The sequence below is a fragment of the Salvelinus alpinus genome, chromosome 15 (genome assembly GCF_045679555.1).
Source record: "Salvelinus alpinus chromosome 15, SLU_Salpinus.1, whole genome shotgun sequence".
Lineage (NCBI taxonomy): Eukaryota > Metazoa > Chordata > Actinopteri > Salmoniformes > Salmonidae > Salvelinus > Salvelinus alpinus.
The window spans coordinates 1125283-1147983 of NC_092100.1; the positions used below are offsets into that span (position 1 = coordinate 1125283).

General features: G+C 48.6%; 1 protein-coding gene across 2 annotated transcripts in view; it reads right to left on the bottom strand.

Moving 5' to 3' along the window:
• The window catches only part of slc9a7 (solute carrier family 9 member 7), a 111406-nt gene that overhangs the window by 35115 nt on the left and 53590 nt on the right, over positions 1 to 22701 (bottom strand). Inside the window, exons 13-15 of one of the 2 annotated variants that reach the window (XM_071342173.1) lie at positions 14581 to 14644; positions 9197 to 9276; positions 6671 to 6776 (exon numbers count right to left, since the gene is read on the bottom strand). In XM_071342173.1, coding sequence (XP_071198274.1) covers positions 6671 to 6776; positions 9197 to 9276; positions 14581 to 14644 — 250 coding nt within the window. Of the gene's footprint in view, positions 1 to 6670; positions 6777 to 9196; positions 9277 to 12764; positions 13565 to 14580; positions 14645 to 22701 lie in introns of those variants that run through there. The other variant, XM_071342174.1, reaches the window with a different exon arrangement.

The following is a 22701-nucleotide window of genomic DNA, read 5'->3' on the forward strand; positions in this document are numbered from 1 at the left end:
CCGTCAGTAGGACGATAACCAGACAGTAGAACGACAACCAGACAGCAGGACGACAACCAGACAGTAGAACGACAACCAGACAGTAGGACGACAACCCGTCAGTAGGACGATAACCCGACAGTAGGACGACAACCAGACAGTAGAACGACAACCAGACAGCAGGACGACAACCAGACAGCAGGACGACAACCAGACAGTAGGACGACAACCAGACAGTAGGACGACAACCAGACAGTAGAACGACAACCAGACAGCAGGACGACAACCCGACAGTAGGACGACAACCAGACAGTAGGACGACAACCAGACAGTAGGACGACAACCAGACAGTAGAACGACAACCAGACAGTAGGACGACAACCAGACAGTAGAACGACAACCAGACAGCAGGACGACAACCCGACAGTAGGACGACAACCAGACAGTAGGACGACAACCAGACAGTAGAACGACAACCAGACAGCAGGACGACAACCCGTCAGTAGGACGACAACCAGACAGTAGAACGACAACCCGACAGTAGAACGACAACCAGACAGCAGGACGACAACCAGACAGTAGGACGACAACCAGACAGTAGAACGACAACCAGACAGTAGGACGACAACCAGACAGCAGGACGACAACCAGACAGTAGGACGACAACCAGACAGTAGGACGACAACCAGACAGTAGGACGACAACCAGACAGTAGAACGACAACCAGACAGCAGGACGACAACCAGACAGCAGGACGACAACCAGACAGTAGAACGACAACCAGACAGCAGGACGACAACCAGACAACAGGACGACAACCAGACAGCAGGACGACAACCAGACAGCAGGACGACAACCAGACAGCAGGACGACAACCAGACAGTAGGACGACAACCAGACAGTAGGACGACAACCAGACAGTAGAACGACAACCAGACAGCAGGACGACAACCAGACAGTAGGACGACAACCAGACAGTAGAACGACAACCAGACAGTAGAACGACAACCAGACAGCAGGACGACAACCAGACAGTAGGACGACAACCAGACAGTAGAACGACAACCAGACAGTAGAACGACAACCAGACAGCAGGACGACAACCCGTCAGTAGGACGACAACCAGACAGTAGAACGACAACCCGACAGTAGAACGACAACCAGACAGCAGGACGACAACCAGACAGTAGGACGACAACCAGACAGTAGAACGACAACCAGACAGTAGAACGACATCCAGACAGCAGGACGACAACCCGTCAGTAGGACGACAACCAGACAGTAGAACGACAACCAGACAGTAGGACGACAACCAGACAGTAGAACGACAACCAGACAGCAGGACGACAACCAGACAGCAGGACGACAACCAGACAGCAGGACGACAACCAGACAGTAGAACGACAACCAGACAGCAGGACGACAACCAGACAACAGGACGACAACCAGACAGCAGGACGACAACCAGACAGCAGGACGACAACCCGTCAGTAGGACGACAACCAGACAGTAGAACGACAACCAGACAGTAGGACGACAACCCGACAGTAGAACGACAACCAGACAGCAGGACGACAACCAGACAGTGGGACGACAACCAGACAGTAGGACGACAACCAGACAGCAGGACGACAACCAGACAGTAGGACGACAACCAGACAGTAGGACGACAACCAGACAGCAGGACGACAACCAGACAGCAGGACGACAACCAGACAGCAGGACGACAACCAGACAGCAGGACGACAACCAGACAGTAGAACGACAACCAGACAGTAGAACGACAACCAGACAGTAGGACGACAACCAGACAGTAGGACGACAACCAGACAGTAGAACGACAACCAGACAGTAGGACGACAACCAGACAGTAGAACGACAACCAGACAGTAGGACGACAACCAGACAGTAGAACGACAACCAGACAGTAGAACGACAACCAGACAGTAGAACGACAACCAGACAGCAGGACGACAACCAGACAGTAGAACGACAACCAGACAGTAGAACGACAACCAGACAGCAGGACGACAACCAGACAGCAGGACGACAACCAGACAGTAGAACGACAACCAGACAGCAGGACGACAACCAGACAGTAGAACGACAACCAGACAGCAGAACGACAACCAGACAGTAGAACGACAACCAGACAGTAGGACGACAACCAGACAGCAGGACGACAACCAGACAGTAGAACGACAACCAGACAGTAGGACGACAACCAGACAGTAGAACGACAACCAGACAGCAGGACGACAACCAGACAGTAGAACGACAACCAGACAACAGGACGACAAATCAAATCAAATCAAATCAAATTTTATTAGTCACATACACATGGTTAGCAGATGTTAATGCGAGTGTAGCGAAATGCTTGTGCTTCTAGTTCCGACAATGCAGTAATAACCAACAGTAATCTAACCTAACAATTCCACACTACTACCTTACACACACACACAAGTGTAAGGGATAAAGAATATGTACATAAAGATATATGGATGAGTGGTGGTACAGAACGGCATGGCAGATGCAGTAGATGGTATAGAGTACGGTATATACATATGAGATGAGTACTGTAGGGTATGTAAACATAAAGTGGCATAGTTTAAAGTGGCTAGTGGTACATGTATTGCATAAAGATGGCAAGATGCAGTAGATGATATAGAGTACAGTATATATACATATGAGATGGGTAATGTAGGGTATGTAAACATTGTATTAAGTGGCATTGCTTAAAGTGGCTAGTGGTACATTTTTACATAATTTCCATCAATTCCCATTTTTAAAGTGGCTGGAGTTGAGTCAGTATGTTGGCAGCGGCCGCTAAATGTTAGTGGTGGCTGTTTAACAGTCTGATGGCCTTGAGATAGAAGCTGTTTTTCAGTCTCTCGGTCCCTGCTTTGATGCACCTGTACTGACCTCGCCTTCTGGATGATAGCGGGGTGAACAGGCAGTGGCTTGGGTGGTTGTTGTCCTTGATGATCTTTATGGCCTTCCTGTGACATCGGGTGGTGTAGGTGTCCTGGAGGGCAGGTAGTTTGCCCCTGGTGATGCGTTCTGCAGACCTCACTACCCTCTGGAGAGCCTTACGGTTGTGGGCGGAGCAGTTGCCGTACCAGGCGGTGATACAGCCCGACAGGATGCTCTCGATTGTGCATCTGTAGAAGTTTGTGAGTGCTTTTGGTGACAAGCCGAATTTCTTCAGCCTCCTGAGGTTGAAGAGGCGCTGCTGCGCCTTCTTCACAACGCTGTCTGTGTGGGTGGACCAGTTCAGTTTGTCCGTGATGTGTACACCGAGGAACTTAAAACTTTCCACCTTCTCCACTACTGACCCGTCGATGTGGATAGGGGGGTGCTCCCTCTGCTGTTTCCTGAAGTCCACAATCATCTCCTTTGTTTTGTTGACGTTGAGTATGAGGTTATTTTCCTGACACCACACTCCGAGGGCCCTCACCTCCTCCCTGTAGGCCGTCTCGTCGTTGTTGGTGATCAAGCCTACCACTGTAGTGTCATCCGCAAACTTGATGATTGAGTTGGAGGCGTGCATGGCCACGCAGTCGTGGGTGGACAGGGAGTACAGGAGAGGGCTCAGAACGCACCCTTGTGGGGCCCCAGTGTTGAGGATCAGCGGGGTGGAGATGTTGTTACCTACCCTCACCACCTGGGGGCGGCCCGTCAGGAAGTCCAGGACCCAGTTGCACAGGGCGGGGTCGAGACCCAGGGTCTCGAGCTTGATGACGAGTTTGGAGGGTACTATGGTGTTAAATGCTGAGCTGTAATCGATGAACAGCATTCTCACATGGGTATTCCTCTTGTCCAGATGGGTTAGGGCAGTGTGCAGTGTGGTTGCGATTGCGTCGTCTGTGGACCTATTGGGTCGGTAAGCAAATTGGAGTGGGTCTAGGGTGTCCGGTAGGGTGGAGGTGATATGGTCCTTGACTAGTCTCTCAAAGCACTTCATGATGACGGAAGTGAGTGCTACGGGGCGGTAGTCGTTTAGCTCAGTTACCTTAGCTTTCTTGGGAACAGGAACAATGGTGGCCCTCTTGAAGCATGTGGGAACAGCAGACTGGGATAAGGATTGATTGAATATGTCCGTAAACACACCAGCCAGCTGGTCTGCGCATGCTCTGAGGACGCGGCTGGGAATGCCGTCTGGGCCTGCAGCCTTGCGAGGGTTAACACGTTTAAATGTTTTACTCACCTCGGCTGCAGTGAAGGAGAGCCCGCAGGTTTTGGTAGGGGGCCGTGTCAGTGGCACTGTATTGTCCTCAAAGCGGGCAAAAAAGTTGTTTAGCCTGTCTGGGAGCAAGACATCCTGGTCCTCGACGGGGCTGGTTTTCTTTTTGTAATCCGTGATTGACTGTAGACCCTGCCACATACCTCTTGTGTCTGAGCTGTTGAATTTCGACTCGATTTTGTCTCTGTACTGAGACTTGGCCTGTTTGATTGCCTTGCGGAGAGAATAGCTACACTGTTTGTATTCGGTCATGCTTCCGGTCACCTTGCCCTGGTTAAAAGCAGTGGTTCGCGCTTTCAGTTTCACGCGAATGCTGCCGTCAATCCACGGTTTCTGGTTTGGGAATGTTTTTATCGTTGCTGTGGGTACGACATCGTCAATGCACTTCCTAATGAACTCGCTCACCGAATCAGCATATTCGTCAATATTGTTGTTGGACGCGATGCGGAACATATTCCAATCTGCGTGATCGAAGCAGTCTTGAAGCGTGGATTCAGATTGTTCGGACCAGCGTTGAACAGACCTGAGCGCGGGAGCTTGTTGTTTGAGTTTTTGTTTGTAGGCTGGAATCAACAAAATGGAGTCGTGGTCAGCTTTTCCGAAAGGGGGGCGGGGGAGGGCCTTATAAGCGTCGCGGAAATTAGTGTAACAATGGTCTAGTGTTTTTCCAGCCCTGGTAGCACAATCGATATGCTGATAGAATTTAGGGAGTTTTGTTTTTAGATTAGCCTTGTTAAAATCCCCAGCTACGATGAATGCAGCCTCAGGGTGTGTGGTTTCCAGTTTACAAAGAGTCAGATAAAGTTCGTTCAGGGCCATCGACGTGTCTGCTTGTGGGGGAATGTATACGGCTGTGATTATGATTGACGAGAATTCCCTTGGTAGATAATGCGGTCGACATTTGATTGTGAGGAGTTCTAGATCAGGTGAACAGAACGACTTGAGTTCTTGTGTGTTGTTATGATGATCACACCACTTCTCGTTAATCATAAGGCATACCCCCCCGCCCCTCTTCTTACCGGAAAGATGTTTGTTTCTGTCGGCGCGATGCATGGAGAAACCAGCTGGCTGCACCGACTCCGTTAGCGTCCCTTGAGTTAGCCATGTTTCCGTGAAGCAGAGCACGTTGCAATCCCTGATGTCTCTCTGGAATGCTACCCGTGCTCGGATTTCATCAACCTTATTGTCAAGAGACTGGACATTGGCGAGTAGTATGCTAGGGAGTGGAGCGCGATGTGCCCGTCTCCGAAGCCTGACCACGAGACCGCCACGTTTTCCCCTTTTTCGGCGTCGCACAGGGTCGCCGGCTGGGATCAGATCCATTGTATTGTGTGGAAGGCAAGACACTGGATCCGTTTCGGGAAAGTCATATTCCTGGTAGGAACGATGATGAGTTGACGTTAATCGTATATTCAGTAGTTCCTCCCGACTGTATGTAATGAAACCTAAGATTACCCGGGGTACCGATGTAAGAAATAACACGTAAAAAAACAAAATACTGCATATTTTCCAAGGGACACGAAGCGAGGCAGCCATCTCTTTCCGGCGCCGGAAACCAGACAGCAGGACGACAACCAGACAGTAGAACGACAACCAGACAACAGGACGACAACCAGACAGTAGAACGACAACCAGACAGCAGGACGACAACCAGACAGTAGGACGACAACCAGACAGTAGAACGACAACCAGACAGCAGGACGACAACCAGTCAGTAGGACGACAACCAGACAGTAGAACGACAACCAGACAGCAGGACGACAACCAGTCAGTAGGACGACAACCAGACAGTAGAACGACAACCAGACAGTAGAACGACAACCAGACAGTAGGACCGACAACCCGTCAGTAGGACCGACAACCCGTCAGTAGGACGACAACCAGACAGCAGGACGACAACCAGACAGTAGAACGACAACCAGACAGTAGAACGACAACCCGTCAGTAGGACCGACAACCCGTCAGTAGGACGACAACACGTCAGTAGGACCGACAACCCGTCAGTAGGACCGACAACCCGTCAGTAGGACCGACAACCCGTCAGTAGGACGACAACCCGTCAGTAGGACGACAACCAGACAGCAGGACGACAACACGTCAGTAGAACGACAACCAGACAGTAGGACGACAACCAGACAGTAGGACGACAACCCGTCAGTAGGACGACAACCAGACAGTAGGACAACAACACGTCAGTCGGACGACAACCCGTCAGTAGGACGACAACCCGTCAGTCGGACGACAACCCGTCAGTAGGACGACAACCTGCTAGCCTGCTGTCCTGCACACTGAGCTGGTTAACTAACTGCATTTCATCTTTCCATAACAAATGTAAATATTATGAGAGTAGGTGGGGTACACTGTACATGCATTTGTGGATTATTTTTTGTGGCCGTGGTGCGTCTGTGAATGTGATTGTATACACTGTGTGCAGTGTCCGGTACTCACCTCGTAGGCCTGAGGGCTGGTGAAGCATCGTGCCAGGGCACCACAGCAGGATGGCAGGGTAGTGGTGAGAGGAGGACCGCTGTGGGTCAACATGGGCTTCAGGTAGCTGGCATACCCTTAAGGAAGACAAAGACCTTTCCATACTAATATTACCCAAGGAACTCTAACACAGTGATTTCTGGAATAGCTCGAGATTCATCTGAGAAGGTGTAAAAGTCTAGTGGGATGTCAGTTTTCATGTTGACATGTCAGACAAATTGATAGTAGTCAGCATAACGAGGACTGAGTGTGTTGCTGTGTAGGCAAGGCCTTCTACTAAACCACTGGGTTAGAGGGGAGGAGGAGGAAGCAGGGGAGGAGGAGGGAGCAGGAGTGAGCAGGGGAGGAGGGAGCAGGAGAGGAGGAGGGAGCAGGAGAGGAGGAGGGAGCAGGAGGGAGCAGGGGAGGAGGAGCAGGAGAGGAGGGAGCAGGAGAGGAGGAGGAGGGAGCAGGAGAGGAGGATGGAGCAGGGAGCAGGGGAGGAGGAGGGAGCAGGGGAGGAGGAGGGATGAGGAGAGGAGGAGGGAGCAGGAGGGAGCAGGGGAGGAGGAGGGAGCAGGAGGGAGCAGAAGAGGAGTAGGGAGCAGGAGAGGAGGGAGCAGAAGAGGAGGGAGCAGGAGAGGAGGGAGCAGGAGAGGAGGAGGGAGCAGGAGAGGAGGGAGCAGGAGAGGAGGAGGAGGGAGGAGGGGAGGAGGAGGGAGGAGGGGAGGAGGAGGGAGGAGGAGAGGAGGAGGGAGCAGGAGAGGAGGAGGGAGGAGGAGAGGAGGAGGGAGCAGGAGAGGAGGAGGGGTGGAAGAGGAAGAAAGAGAACAAACCCACTCTGTTCTAACAGAAGGAAACACCTTGTCCCAGTGTGGGTAGTAGAGTAGAGAGGAGTATTCTGCCTGGGTATTTAATTAAGGGTATCGGTTAGTATCTAGCTACGGAAGGGTATCTAACTATAGCCCGTCTCAGTGGGTATTGAAGGGTACCCAGCTAGCCCGTCTCAGTGGGTATTGAAGGGTACCCAGCTAGCCCGTCTCAGTGGGTATTGAAGGGTACCCAGCTAGCCCGTCTCAGTGGGTATTGAAGGGTACCCAGCTAGCCCGTCTCAGTGGGTATTGAAGGGTACCCAGCTAGCCCGTCTCAGTGGGTATTGAAGGGTACCCAGCTAGCCCGTCTCAGTGGGTATTGAAGGGTACCCAGCTAGCCCGTCTCAGTGGGTATTGAAGGGTACCCAGCTAGCCCGTCTCAGTGGGTATTGAAGGGTACCCAGCTAGCCCGTCTCAGTGGGTATTGAAGGGTACCCAGCTAGCTCGTCTCAGTGGGTATTGAAGGCTACCCAGCTAGCCCGTCTCAGTGGGTATTGAAGGCTACCCAGCTAGCCCGTCTCAGTGGGTATTGAAGGCTACCCAGCTAGCCCGTCTCAGTGGGTATTGAAGGCTACCCAGCTAGCCCGTCTCAGTGGGTATTGAAGGGTACCCAGCTAGCCCGTCTCAGTGGGTATTGAAGGGTACCCAGCTAGCCCGTCTCAGTGGGTATTGAAGGCTACCCAGCTAGCCCGTCTCAGTGGGTATTGAAGGCTACCCAGCTAGCCCGTCTCAGTGGGTATTGAAGGGTACCCAGCTAGCCCGTCTCAGTGGGTATTGAAGGCTACCCAGCTAGCCCGTCTCAGTGGGTATTGAAGGGTATAGTGGCTAGCACAGCCCACGGGTCTCCTATCCAGGGACATAGGGGTTTACAGCAGCCGTAAAACTCTGAAGACAAAGAGAGTGCGACAGAGAGGATAAAGGAAGTCAAATCAAATTTTACAGCAGGTGTAGTAGACCTTACAGTGAAATACTTACTTACAAGCACTTAACCAACAATGCAGTTAAGAAAAATACGTGTTAAGTAAAAAATAGACAAGGAAAACATTTTTATAAAGTGAGAGGGGGAGGGAGGGAGAGAAGACAAAGGGAGTGAGAGAGGGAGGGGAGGAAGGGAGGGATGAGAAGGATGGGAGGGAGAGGGAGTGAGAGAGGGAGGGGAGGAGAGAGGGAGGGGAGGAAGGGAGTGAGAGAGGGAGGAGAGAGGGAGGGGAGGAAGGGAGTGAGAGAGGGAGGGAGGGAGGGGAGGGAGAGAGGGAGGGGAGGAAGGGAGTGAGAGAGGGAAAGGGAGTGAGGACAGAGGGGGAGAGTGAGAGGGAGGGAATGAGGATTAAGGGAGTGAGAGTGAGGAAGGAAATGAGGATTAAGGGAGTGAGTGAGGGAGGGAATGAGGATTAAGGGAGTGAGAGTGAGGAAGGGAATGAGGATTAAGGGAGTGAGAGGAGTGAGGGAGGGAAAGAGGTAGGAATGGAAAACACTTTCACCTGAGATTGTTCATTTCAGCATCTGTCCCTCAAGTACCTCTGCACAGCCACAGAATTCCCTCCAAATCAGCATAGTGGAAAGGTCCGAAAGTTGAGATCAACCAATAAGTGTAGTTCTCTGGGTGTCTCGGTGAAACGACATATTAAAAGGATACTTGTGATCGAAGGTGTACCACAGCCTGAAGAGCCAGGCACTCTCCTGCTTGGTCTTACTGACTTCTGGCGTGGTCCCGTCCTACAGAGAGACATTTACACAACATCCATCATGTTCACACCTTCAATGACCATCATGTGGATCAACTAGGACACTCAAATTCAACTCTGGAACTCAAAGCCAGTTCCACTGCGTTTTTTCATTCTTCCCCTCTAAATCGGGGACTGATTTAGTGGGTGCAATTACTTATCAGGAAGAACAGAAAACCAGCAGGCTCTGGACCTCGTAGGGTCAGAGTTGAAAACCCCTGCACTTGAGTGTTGGATAGATCATCAGTGTTCCTGAATCCATGACAATGTTGACACCACCCAGTATTCACACCCCTCTTTCCGTCGTGGAAAACCACTTAGCAGAGGACGGGACACATTGAACAGGAGAGAATGGGAGGGGTCAGTCTATTGGCAGGCTGGTAAAGTGGAGACAGAGACAACCCTGTTCCTGGACCCTATACACCAGGGGTAGACAACCCTGTTACTGGACCCTATACACCAGGGGTAGACAACCCTGTTCCTGGACCCTATACACCAGGGGTAGACAACCCTGTTCCTGGACCCTATACACCAGGGGTAGAGAACCCTGTTCCTGGACCCTATACACCAGGGGTAGACAACCCTGTTCCTGGACCCTATACACCAGGGGTAGACAACCCTGTTCCGGGACCCTATACACCAGGGGTAGACAACCCTGTTCCTGGACCCTATACACCAGGGGTAGACAACCCTGTTCCTGGACCCTATACACCAGGGATAGACAACCCTGTTCCTGGACCCTATACACCAGGGGTAGAGAACCCTGTTCCTGGACCCTATACACCAGGGGTAGACAACCCTGTTCCTGGACCCTATACACCAGGGGTAGACAACCCTGTTCCTGGACCCTATACACCAGGGGTAGACAACCCTGTTCCTGGACCCTATACACCAGGGGTAGAGAACCCTGTTCCTGGACCCTATACACCAGGGGTAGAGAACCCTGTTCCTGGACCCTATACACCAGGGGTAGAGAACCCTGTTCCTGGACCCTATACACCAGGGGTAGACAACCCTGTTCCTGGACCCTATACACCAGGGGTAGACAACCCTGTTCCTGGACCCTATACACCAGGGGTAGACAACCCTGTTCCTGGACCCTATACACCAGGGGTAGACAACCCTGTTCCTGGACCCTATACACCAGGGGTAGACAACCCTGTTCCTGGACCCTACACACCAGGACAACCCTGTTCCTGGACCCTATACACCAGGGGTAGACAACCCTGTTCCTGGACCCTATACACCAGGGGTAGACAACCCTGTACACCTTACAGTTTTAGACAGTAGCCAATAGGCTTTACCCTTACAGTTTTAGACAGTAGCCAATAGGCTTTACCCTTACAGTTTTAGACAGTAGCCAATAGGCTGTACCCTTACAGTTGTAGACAGTAGCCAATAGGCTATTTGAGCAAAAAAAACTATGGAGCAAATCCCATAACATTTTCACATGGAAATACATTTTGTGGCAATTCACATGTCCTGAATACAAAGTGTTATGTTTGGGGCAAATCCAACACAACACATTACTGAGTACCACTCTCTCCATATTTTCAAGCACAGTAGTGGCTGCATCATGTTATGGGTATACTTGTAATCTTTAAGGACTGGGACTGGGGAGTTTATCAGGATAAAAAAGAAAAGGAATAGAGCTAAGCACAGGAAGAATCCTAGAGGAAAACCTGGTTGTCTGCTTCCACCAGACACTGGGAGAGGAATTCCCCTTTCAGCAGGACAATAACCTAAAACACAAGGCCAAATCTACACTGGAGTTGCTTACCAAGAAGACTGTGAATGTTGCTGAGTGTCTTGAGTTTTGCCTTAAACCCACTTGAAAATCTATGGCAAGACTTGAAAATGGTTTTCTAGCAATGATCAACAACCAATTTGACAGATCTTGATGAATTTAGAAAAGAATAATGGGCAAATATTGTACAATCCAGGTGTGCAAAGCTCTTAGAGAATTACCCAGAAACACTCACAGCTGTCAAAGGTGATTCTAACATGTACTGACCGAATACTTACATCAATTAGATATTTCTGTACTTAATTTCCCCCCAAAAATCTAACATTTCAAAAAACGTTTTCACTTTATTATGTGGTGTGTAGATGGGTGAGAAATGTGTGTTTATTTCATCCATTTTGAATTCAGGCTGTGACACAACAAAATGTTGAATAACTCAAGGGGTATGAATACCGTCGGAAGACACTGTATAGAGTCAGTTGTATCAAATCAATTCAAATGTTTTTAGTCACATGTCCCGAATACAACAGGTGTAGTAGACCTCACAGTGAAATGCTGAATACAACAGGTGTAGTAGACCTCACAGTGAACTGCTGAATACAACAGGTGTAGTAGACCTCACAGTGAAATGCTGAATACAACAGGTGTAGTAGACCTCATAGTGAAATGCTGAATACAACAGGTGTAGTAGACCTCATAGTGAAATGCTGAATACAACAGGTGTAGTAGACCTCACAGTGAAATGCTGAATACAACAGGTGTAGACCTCACAGTGAAATGCTGAATACAACAGGTGTAGTAGACCTCACAGTGAAATGCTGAATACAACAGGTGTAGTAGACCTCACAGTGAAATGCTGAATACAACAGGTGTAGTAGACCTCACAGTGAAATGCTGAATACAACAGGTGTAGTAGACCTTACAGTGAAATGCTGAATACAACAGGTGTAGTAGACCTCACAGTGAAATGCTGAATACAACAGGTGTAGTAGACCTCACAGTGAAATGCTGAATACAACAGGTGTAGTAGACCTCACAGTGAAATGCTGAATACAACAGGTGTAGTAGACCTCACAGTGAAATGCTGAATACAACAGGTGTAGTAGACCTCACAGTGAAATGCTGAATACAACAGGTGTAGTAGACCTCACAGTGAAATGCTGAATACAACAGGTGTAGTAGACCTCACAGTGAAATGCTGAATACAACAGGTGTAGTAGACCTTACAGTGAAATGCTGAATACAACAGGTGTAGTAGACCTCACAGTGAAATGCTGAATACAACAGGTGTAGTAGACCTTACAGTGAAATGCTGAATACAACAGGTGTAGTAGACCTCACAGTGAAATGCTGAATACAACAGGTGTAGTAGACCTCACAGTGAAATGCTGAATACAACAGGTGTAGTAGACCTCACAGTGAAATGCTGAATACAACAGGTGTAGTAGACCTTACAGTGAAATGCTGAATACAACAGGTGTAGTAGACCTTACAGTGAAATGCTGAATACAACAGGTGTAGTAGACCTCACAGTGAAATGCTGAGTACAACAGGTGTAGTAGACCTCACAGTGAAATGCTGAATACAACAGGTGTAGTAGACCTTACAGTGAAATGCTGAATACAACAGGTGTAGTAGACCTCACAGTGAAATGCTGAATACAACAGGTGTAGACCTCACAGTGAAATGCTGAATACAACAGGTGTAGTAGACCTCACAGTGAAATGCTGAATACAACAGGTGTAGTAGACCTCACAGTGAAATGCTGAATACAACAGGTGTAGTAGACCTTACAGTGAAATGCTGAATACAACAGGTGTAGTAGACCTCACAGTGAAATGCTGAATACAACAGGTGTAGTAGACCTCACAGTGAAATGCTGAATACAACAGGTGTAGTAGACCTCACAGTGAAATGCTGAATACAACAGGTGTAGTAGACCTTACAGTGAAATGCCTACTTACAAGCCTGTAACCAATAATGCAGTTAATTTGATGAACTGTTCAGCAGTCTTATGGCTTGGGGATAGAAGCTGTTCCTTTTGGACCTTGTGTTTCGGTACCGCTTGCCGTGCGGTAGCAGAGAGAACAGTCTATGGGTGACTGGAGTCCTTTGACAATTTTTGGCCCTTCCTCTGACACTGCCTAGTATATCGGTCCTGGATGGCAGGAAGCTTGGCCCCAGTGATGTACAGGGCCGTACCCACTACCCTCTGTAGCGCCTTACGGTCGGATGCTGAGCAGTTGCCATACCAGGCGGTGATGCAACCAGTCAAGATGCTCTCAATGGTGCAGCTGTAGAACTTTTTGAGGATCTGGGGACCCATGCCAAATCTTTCCAGTCTCCTGAGGGGGAAAGGTGTTGTCGTGCCCTCTTCACGACTGTCTTGGTGTGTTTGGACCATGACAGTTTGTTGGTGATGTGGAAAGGAACTTGGCCCCCATTTAACATCCGTTATGGGGGCCTGTTCGGCCCTCCTTCTCCTGTAGTCCACGATCAGCCCCTTAGTGTTGTAGTTTTAGAGTCGGAGGCGCTCCTGTTCAAAGAGCCACACAGGAAACAACATAGACTGTTTCAGTCTTACCCTGATAGGCCATGAACCCTGAACCAACCACAACATTCGACAGCCAGTAGAAGAGTCTCTTTCCCCTGATGCCAGAACAGTTTATATCTCTCTCCAGTGGAGGACAGGGTAGAAGAGTCTCTTTCCCCCTGATGCCAGAACAGTTTATATCTCTCTCCAGTGGAGGACAGGGTAGAGGAGTCTCTTTCCCCTGATGCCAGAACAGTTTATATCTCTCTCCAGTGGAGGACAGGGTAGAAGAGTCTCTTTCCCCCTGATGCCAGAACAGTTTATATCTCTCTCCAGTGGAGGACAGGGTAGAGACTAGCCCAGTGGTTCCCAAACTGCGGGGAAGTCCGGCTGTAAACTTCCTCTTGAGCGTTGTAATAGCAGAAAGCACAAGATGACTCATCACCAGTTCCTCAGAGAGAGATATTTATAACTTGTCAGAAATGTCCAGATCAACCCGCCTACAGATCAGTTAGGTTTTCTAGCACATAGATACTATTGTATTTTTCTTGTCACTCAAATATCACATGAATACACATTAGACACGGCAAAAACTTACAGAATTCCAAGACAATGTGCTTTAAAACTGCAAATTATTCTTTGCATCACAATGACAAAATGTGTAGAATTGCGGGAAATAAGTTTTAAAACTGCAAAAACAATTCCACCAACCAGAGGGAACAGATGGCGTCATGCACCCCCCCCCCCCCGATTCAAAAGGTTTGGAACCCCTGATCTAGAGTACTGTAGTCAGTAGAGGGGACAATGGGACACACAGAGATAAACAGATGGGCCCTGGTCTAAAGTCGTGCACTAAATAGGGAATAGGGTTCCATAGGGCCCTGGTCTAAAGTAGTGCACTAAATAGGGAATAGGGCTCTGGTCTAAAGTAGTGCACTATATAGGGAATAGGGCTCTGGTCTAAAGTAGTGCACTATATAGGGAATAGGGTTCCATTGAGGACAGAACCATAGACTCACCCCTTGAAAGAGCAGGAAGTTATCTCCACATTGTTGCAGGTCTTGATCTGGGTCCACTCCGACCCTGTAGAGAGACCAGGACAGGTTAAATATATCCACTCTGACCCTGTAGAGAGACCAGGACAGGTTAAAGATATCCACTCTGACCCCGTAGAGAGGTCAGGACAGGTTAAAGATATCCACTCTGACCCCGTAGAGAGACCAGGACAGGTTAAAGATATCCACTCTGACCCCGTAGAGAGACCAGGACAGGTTAAAGATATCCACTCTGACCCCGTAGAGAGGTCAGGACAGGTTAAAGATATCCACTCTGACCCTGTAGAGAGACCAGGACAGGTTAAAGATATCCACTCTGACCCCGTAGAGAGGTCAGGACAGGTTAAAGATATCCACTCTGACCCCGTAGAGAGACCAGGACAGGTTAAAGATATCCACTCTGACCCCGTAGAGAGACCAGGACAGGTTAAAGATATCCACTCTGACCCCGTAGAGAGGTCAGGACAGGTTAAAGATATCCACTCTGACCCTGTAGAGAGGTCAGGACAGGTTAAAGATATCCACTCTGACCCTGTAGAGAGACCAGGACAGGTTAAAGATATCCACTCTGACCCTGTAGAGAGACCAGGACAGGTTCAAGATATCCACTCTGACCCTGTAGAGAGGTCAGGACAGGTTAAAGATATCCACTCTGACCCCGTAGAGAGACCAGGACAGGTTAAAGATATCCACTCTGACCCCGTAGAGAGGTCAGGACAGGTTAAAGATATCCACTCTGACCCCGTAGAGAGGTCAGGACAGGTTAAAGATATCCACTCTGACCCTGTAGAGAGATCAGGACAGGTTAAAGATATCCACTCTGACCCCGTAGAGAGACCAGGACAGGTTCAAGGCCTGATATAACAGTATCTTACCTTTAGCCCACAGTGAATCCACTGCAGTACACATACTGGCATTATGTCAATCAGAAGCTCTGCCAAAGCCTCATGTGAACAGTTCACCACAATGACCCAGCTAAAATCAACACACACACACACACACACACACACACACACACACACACAGATAAAGCAACCAGGTCTTTCGGCTATAAAATTCTATAACCCTTATATAAACCTCATATAAAAGCCCAAGCCCTATTGGAACAGATTAGGTGAAGTGATAAACACGACAGTGTAATTCGTCACCAAAAGTATACGAAGAAGTGACCAAATTATTAATAGCCTAAACTGTTACTACTTAACGCCGTTGGGGGGGTGATGCCGAGTGAATGATAACTGAGATGGCTTCTAGAGGCCAGGACTCTCTCAGAGAGGGAGGGGTAGAAAGGGAAAATGTTACCACAGCCTTAGAGGCACTAACAAGAACCATACGATCAGTGCCAAGAACCAAATAAATGGTGGGGAAGATTTGCCAAGTTGGACAAAATTGGTCCACATTTTGTGGTAGATGGAAAGTTTAAAACCAGTCAAGAGAGTGTGGAACACTGAGATCAGAGAACAGTCCACACCACAATATGCAGGCCTCCTGAAGCAGGCCTCCTGATGCAGGCATCCTATTGTTATATATTACTATTGTTTTCACTATATATTTTACCTCTTGGGGATGTTATTCGAAAACATAATGTTAACTTTCACTGCTATGCGGATGACACACAGCTGTACATTTCAATGAAACATGGTGAAGCCCCAAAATTGCCCTCGCTAGAAGCCTGTGTTTCAGACATAAGGAAGTGGATGGCTGAAAACTTTCTACTTTTAAACTCGGACAAAACAGAGATGCTTGTTCTAGGTCCCAAGAAACAAAGAGATCTTCTGTTAAATCTGACAATTCATCTTGATGGTTGTAAAGTCGTCTCAAATAAAACTGTGAAGGACCTCGGCGTTACTCTTGACCCTGATCTCTCTTTTGACGAACATATCAAGACTGTTTCAAGGACAGCTTTTTTCCATCTACGTAACATTGCAAAAATCAGAAATTTTCTGTCCAAAAGAGATGCAGAAAAATTAATCCATGCATTTGTTACTTCTAGGTTAGACTACTGCAATGCTCTACTTTCCGGCTACCCGGATAAAGCACTAAATAAACTTCAGTTAGTGCTAAATACGGCTGCTAGAATCCTGACTAGAACCAAGAAATTTGATCATATTACTCCAGTGCTAGCTTCCCTACACTGGCTTCCTGTTAAGGCAAGGGCTGATTTCAAGGTTTTACTGTTAACCTATAAAGCGTTACATGGGCTTGCTCCTACCTATCTTTCCGAGTTGGTCCTGCCGTACATACCAATACGTACGCTACGGTCACAAGACGCAGGCCTCCTAATTGTCCCTAGAATTTCTAAGCAAACAGCGGGAGGCAGCGCTTTCTCCTATAGATCTCCATTTTTATGGAACAGTCTGCCTACCCATGTGAGAGACGCAGACTCGGTCTCAACCTTTAAGTCTTTACTGAAGACTTATCTCTTCAGTAGGTCATATGATTGAGTGTAGTCTGGCCCAGGAGTGTGAAGGTGAACGGAAAGGCTCTGGAGCAACGAACCGCCCTTGCTGTCTCTGCCAGGCCGGTTCCCCTCTCTCCACTGGGATTCTCTGCCTCTAACCCTGTTACAGGGGCTGAGTCACTGGCTTGCTGGTGCTCTTTCATGCCGTCCCTAGGAGGGGTGCGTCACTTGAGTGGGTTGAGTTACTGACGTGATCTTCCTGTCTGGGTTGGCGCCCCCCCTTGGTTTGTGCTGTGGTGGAGACCTTTGTGGGCTATACTCGGCCTTGTCTCAGGATTGTAAGTTGGTGGTTGAGGATTTCCCTCTAGTGGTGCGGGGGCTGTGCTTTGGCAAAGTGGGTGGGGTTATATCCTTCCTATTTGGCCCTGTCCGGGGGTTTCTTCGGATGGGGCCACAGTGTCTCCTGACCGCTCCTGTCTCAGCCTCCAGTATTTATGCTGCAGTAGTTTGTGTCGGGGGGCTAGGGTCAGTTGGTTACCTGGAGTACTTCTCCTGTCTTATCCAGTGTCCTGTGTGAATTTAAGTATGCTCTCTCTAATTCTCTCGTTCTCTCTTTCTCTCTGAGAACCTGAGCCCTAGGACCATACGTCAGGACTACCGGGCATGATGACACCTTGCTGTCCCCAGTCCGCCTGGCCTTGCTGCTATTCCAGTTTCAACTGTTCTGCCTGCGGTTACGGAACCCCTACCTGTCCCAGACCTGCTGTTTTCAACTCTTAATGATCGGCTATGAAAAGCCAACTGAGATTTATTCCTGATTATTATTTGACCATGCTTGTCATTTATGAACATTTTGAAAATCTTGGCTCTCTCTAATTTTCTCCTTCTCTCTTTCTTTCTCTCGGAGGACCTGAGCCCTAGGACCATACGTCGGGACTACCGGCCGTGGTGACTCCTTGCTGTCCCCAGTCCGCCTGGCCTTGCTGCTATTCCAGTTTCAACTGTTCTGCCTGCGGTTATGGAACCCCTACCTGTCCCAGACCTGCTGTTTTCAACTCTTAATGATCGGCTATGAAAAGCCAACTGAGATTTATTCCTGATTATTATTTGACCATGCTTGTCATTTATGGAAATTTTGAAAATCTTGGCTCTCTCTAATTTTCTCCTTCTCTCTTTCTTTCTCTCGGAGGACCTGGGCCCTAGGACCATGCGTCGGGACTGCCGCCCGTGGTGACTCCTTGCTGTCCCCAGTCCGCCTGGCCTTGCTGCTATTCCAGTTTCAGCTGTTCTGCCTGCGGTTATGGAACCGCCACCTGTCCCAGACCTGTTGTTTTTCAACTCTTGATGATCGGCTATGAAAAGCCAACTGAAAATTATTCATGATTATTATTTGACCATGCTTGTCACTTATGAACATTTTTGAACATCTTGGCATAGTTCTGTTATAATCTCCACCCGGCACAGCCAGAAGAGGACTGGCCACCCCTCATAGCCTGGTTCCTCTCTAGGTTTCTTCCTAGGTTTTGGCCTTTCTAGGGAGTTTTTCCTAGCCACCGTGCTTCTACACCTGCATTACTAGCTGTTTGGGGTTTTAGGCTGGGTGTCTGTACAGCACTTCGAGATATTAGCTGATGTACGAAGGGCTATATAAAATAAAATTGATTGATTGATTGATTGATCCTAATGCAGGCCTCCTAATGCAGGCCTCCTGATGCAGGCCTCCTGATGCAGGCCTCCTGATGCAGGCCTCCTGATGCAGGCCTCCTGATGCAGGCCTCCTGATGCAGGCCTCCTAATGCAGGCCTCCTAATGCAGGCCTCCTAATGCAGGCCTCCTGATGCAGGCCTCCTGATGCAGGCCTCCTAATGCAGGCCTCCTAATGCAGGCCTCCTAATGCAGGCCTCCTAATGCAGGCCTCCTAATGCAGGCCTCCTAATGCAGGCCTCCTAATGCAGGCCTCCTAATGCAGGCCTCCTGATGCAGGCATCCTAACCACAGCATTTTATCAGCAGCGGATAAAACTAGAAAAAGAGAAAAATAGAGATCTGTGAGGTAAAATGGAGCAGGAAGTGGACAAGAATGAGGCGACAAATAAAAAACTAGGAATATCCGAAGGGCATGCACATAGATTAGATGAACAGAAACAGGAATTGGCCAATGCGCTGAAAAGAGTCAAAACATTATCTACCTCAAATACCTTATTATTATCTATCCTGATGCCTAGTCACTTTACCCTGCCTTCATGTACATATCTACCTCAAATACCTTATTATTATCTATCCTGATGCCTAGTCACTTTACCCTGCCTTCATGTACATATCTACCTCAAATACCTTATTATTATCTATCCTGATGCCTAGTCACTTTACCCTGCCTTCATGTACATATCTACCTCAAATACCTTATTATGATCTATCCTGATGTCTAGTCACTTTACCCTGCCTTCATGTACATATCTACCTCAAATACCTTATTATTATCTATCCTGATGCCTAGTCACTTTACCCTGCCTTCATGTACATATCTACCTCCAAATACCTTATTATTATCTATCCTGATGCCTAGTCACTTTACCCTGCCTGTCGGAGGAAAGCCCATAAAATTGTCAGACTCCAGTCACCCAGTTATTGACTGTTTTCTCTGCTACCGCACGGCAAGCGGTACCGGAGCCAGAGAGTATAGTAGAGTATAGTCCAGTAGAGCACAGTCCAGTAGAGTCCAGTCCAGTGGGAATCAGTCCAGTAGGGTCCAGTCCAGTGGGAATCAGTCCAGTAGGGTCCAGTCCAGTAAAGTGGGAATCAATCCAGTAGGGTCCAGTCCAGTAGGAATCAATCCAGTAGGGTCCAGTCCAGTGGGAATCAGTCCGGTAGGGTCCAGTCCAGTGGGAATCAGTCCGGTAGGGTCCAGTCCAGTAGGAATCAGTCCAGCAGGGTCCTGTCCAGTAAAGTGCGAATCAATCCAGTAGGGTCCAGTCCAGTAAAGTGGGAATCAATCCAGTAGGGTCCAGTCCAGTGGGAATCAGTCCAGTAGGGTCCAGTCCAGTACGATCCAGTCCAGTAGGAATCAGTCCAGTAGAGTCCAGTCCAGTAGTGTCCAGTCCAGTAGGAATCAGTCCAGTAGGATCCAGTCCAGTAGGGTCCAGTCCAGTAGGGTCCAGTCCAGTAGGGTCCAGTCCAGTAGGAATCAGTCCAGTAGATCCAGTCCAGTAGGATCCAGTCCAGTAGGGTCCAGTCCAGTAGGGTCCAGTCCAGTAGGGTCCAGTCCAGTGGGAATCAGTCCAGTAGGGTCCAGTCCAGTAGGAATCAATCCAGTAGGGTCCAGTCCAGTGGGAATCAGTCCGGTAGGGTCCAGTCCAGTGGGAATCAGTCCGGTAGAGTCCAGTCCAGTAGGAATCAGTCCAGTAGAGTCCAGTCCAGTAGGAATCAGTCCAGTAGAGTCCAGTCCAGTAGTGTCCAGTCCAGTAGGAATCAGTCCGGTAGGGTCCAGTCCAGTAGGAATCAGTCCAGTAGAGTCCAGTCCAGTAGGAATCAGTCCAGTAGAGTCCAGTCCAGTAGAGTCCAGTCCAGTAGGAATCAGTCCAGTAGGAATCAGTCCAGTCCAGTAGGAATCAGTCCAGTAGAGTCCAGTCCAGTAGTGTCCAGTCCAGTAGGAATCAGTCCAGTAGGAATCAGTCCAGTCCAGTAGGAATCAGTCCAGTAGGGTCCAGTCCAGTAGGAATCAGTCCAGTAGGGTCCAGTCCAGTAGAGTCCAGTCCAGTAGGAATCAGTCCAGTAGGAATCAGTCCAGTAGGAATCAGTCCAGTCCAGTAGGAATCAGTCCAGTAGGAATCAGTCCAGTAGGAATCAGTCCAGTCCAGTAGGAATCAGTCCAGTAGGAATCAGTCCAGTAGGAATCAGTCCAGTCCAGTAGGAATCAGTCCAGTAGGGTCCAGTCCAGTAGGAATCAGTCCAGTAGGGTCCAGTCCAGTAGAGTCCAGTCCAGTAGAGTCCAGTCCAGTAGAGTCCAGTCCAGTAGGAATCAGTCCAGTAGGAATCAGTCCAGTCCAGTAGGAATCAGTCCAGTAGAGTCCAGTCCAGTAGTGTCCAGTCCAGTAGGAATCAGTCCAGTAGGAATCAGTCCAGTCCAGTAGGAATCAGTCCAGTAGGGTCCAGTCCAGTAGGAATCAGTCCAGTAGGAATCAGTCCAGCAGAGTCCAGTCCAGTGGGAATCAGTCCAGTAGGGTCCAGTCCAGTGGGAATCAGTCCAGTAGAGTCCAGTCCAGTGGGAATCAGTCCAGTAGGGTCCAGTCCAGTAGGAATCAGTCCAGTAGGAATCAGTCCAGTAGGAATCAGTCCAGCAGAATCCAGTCCAGTACAGGGGAATCAGTATCATAGAGCTAGTCTTTTGGCTGCTACATCATAGTTTCCACTCCAGCTAACTGCCCTAACTCTAATAAAACATCCTCCTATGCACATGCTGTGCATGTTCAGGTTCACTGAATGTCAGTCCCAAATGGTACCCTATTTTCTATGTAGTGCACTATATGTAGGACACTATATAGGGAATAGGGTGCCACCATAGGGCACTATATAGGGAATAGGGTGCCACCATAGGGCACTATATAGGGAATAGGGTGCAATTTCGGACACAGTTTTGGGAACAACCCTGTCATCCATTTCACTGGTTGATGCCATGTTTCTAAAAATGTGGAATAATCTGACCAACTGGCTGCTGTGCTGAAACAATAACAGGATATAGTTTAATCAGATTGATTGGGTCCCTGCAGAAGAGCTATGACATATCAGATCACATATTGAATAGGGAACCAGATGGAGATGGGGATTAAATAGCAAGGCATGAAGCAATGAGTGGTTTAGTTCAACCAGTCAACACACAACAACAACCAGGCTATCACATCCCATACAAACCCTATCACATCCCATATAAACCCTGTCACATCCCATATAAACACTATCACATCCCATACAAACCCTATCACATCCCATATAAACCCTATCACATCCCATACAAACCCTATCACATCCCATACAAACCCTATCACATCCCATACAAACCCTGTCACATCCCATACAAACCCTATCACATCCCATACAAACCCTATCACATCCCATATAAACCCTATCACATCCCATACAAACCCTATCACATCCCATACAAACCCTATCACATCCCATACAAACCCTATCACATCCCATACAAACCCTATCACATCCCATACAAACCATATCACATCCCATACAAACCCTATCACATCCCATATAAACCCTATCACATCCCATACAAACCCTATCACATCCCATACAAACCCTATCACATCCCATACAAACCCTGTCACATCCCATACAAACCCTATCACATCCCATACAAACCCTATCACATCCCATATAAACCCTATCACATCCCATATAAACCCTATCACATCCCATACAAACCCTATCACATCCCATACAAACCCTATCACATCCCATACAAACCCTATCACATCCCATACAAACCCTATCACATCCCATACAAACCCTATCACATCCCATACAAACCCTGTCACATCCCATACAAACCCTATCACATCCCATACAAACCCTATCACATCCCATATAAACCCTATCACATCCCATATAAACCCTATCACATCCCATACAAACCCTATCACATCCCATACAAACCCTATCACATCCCATACAAAC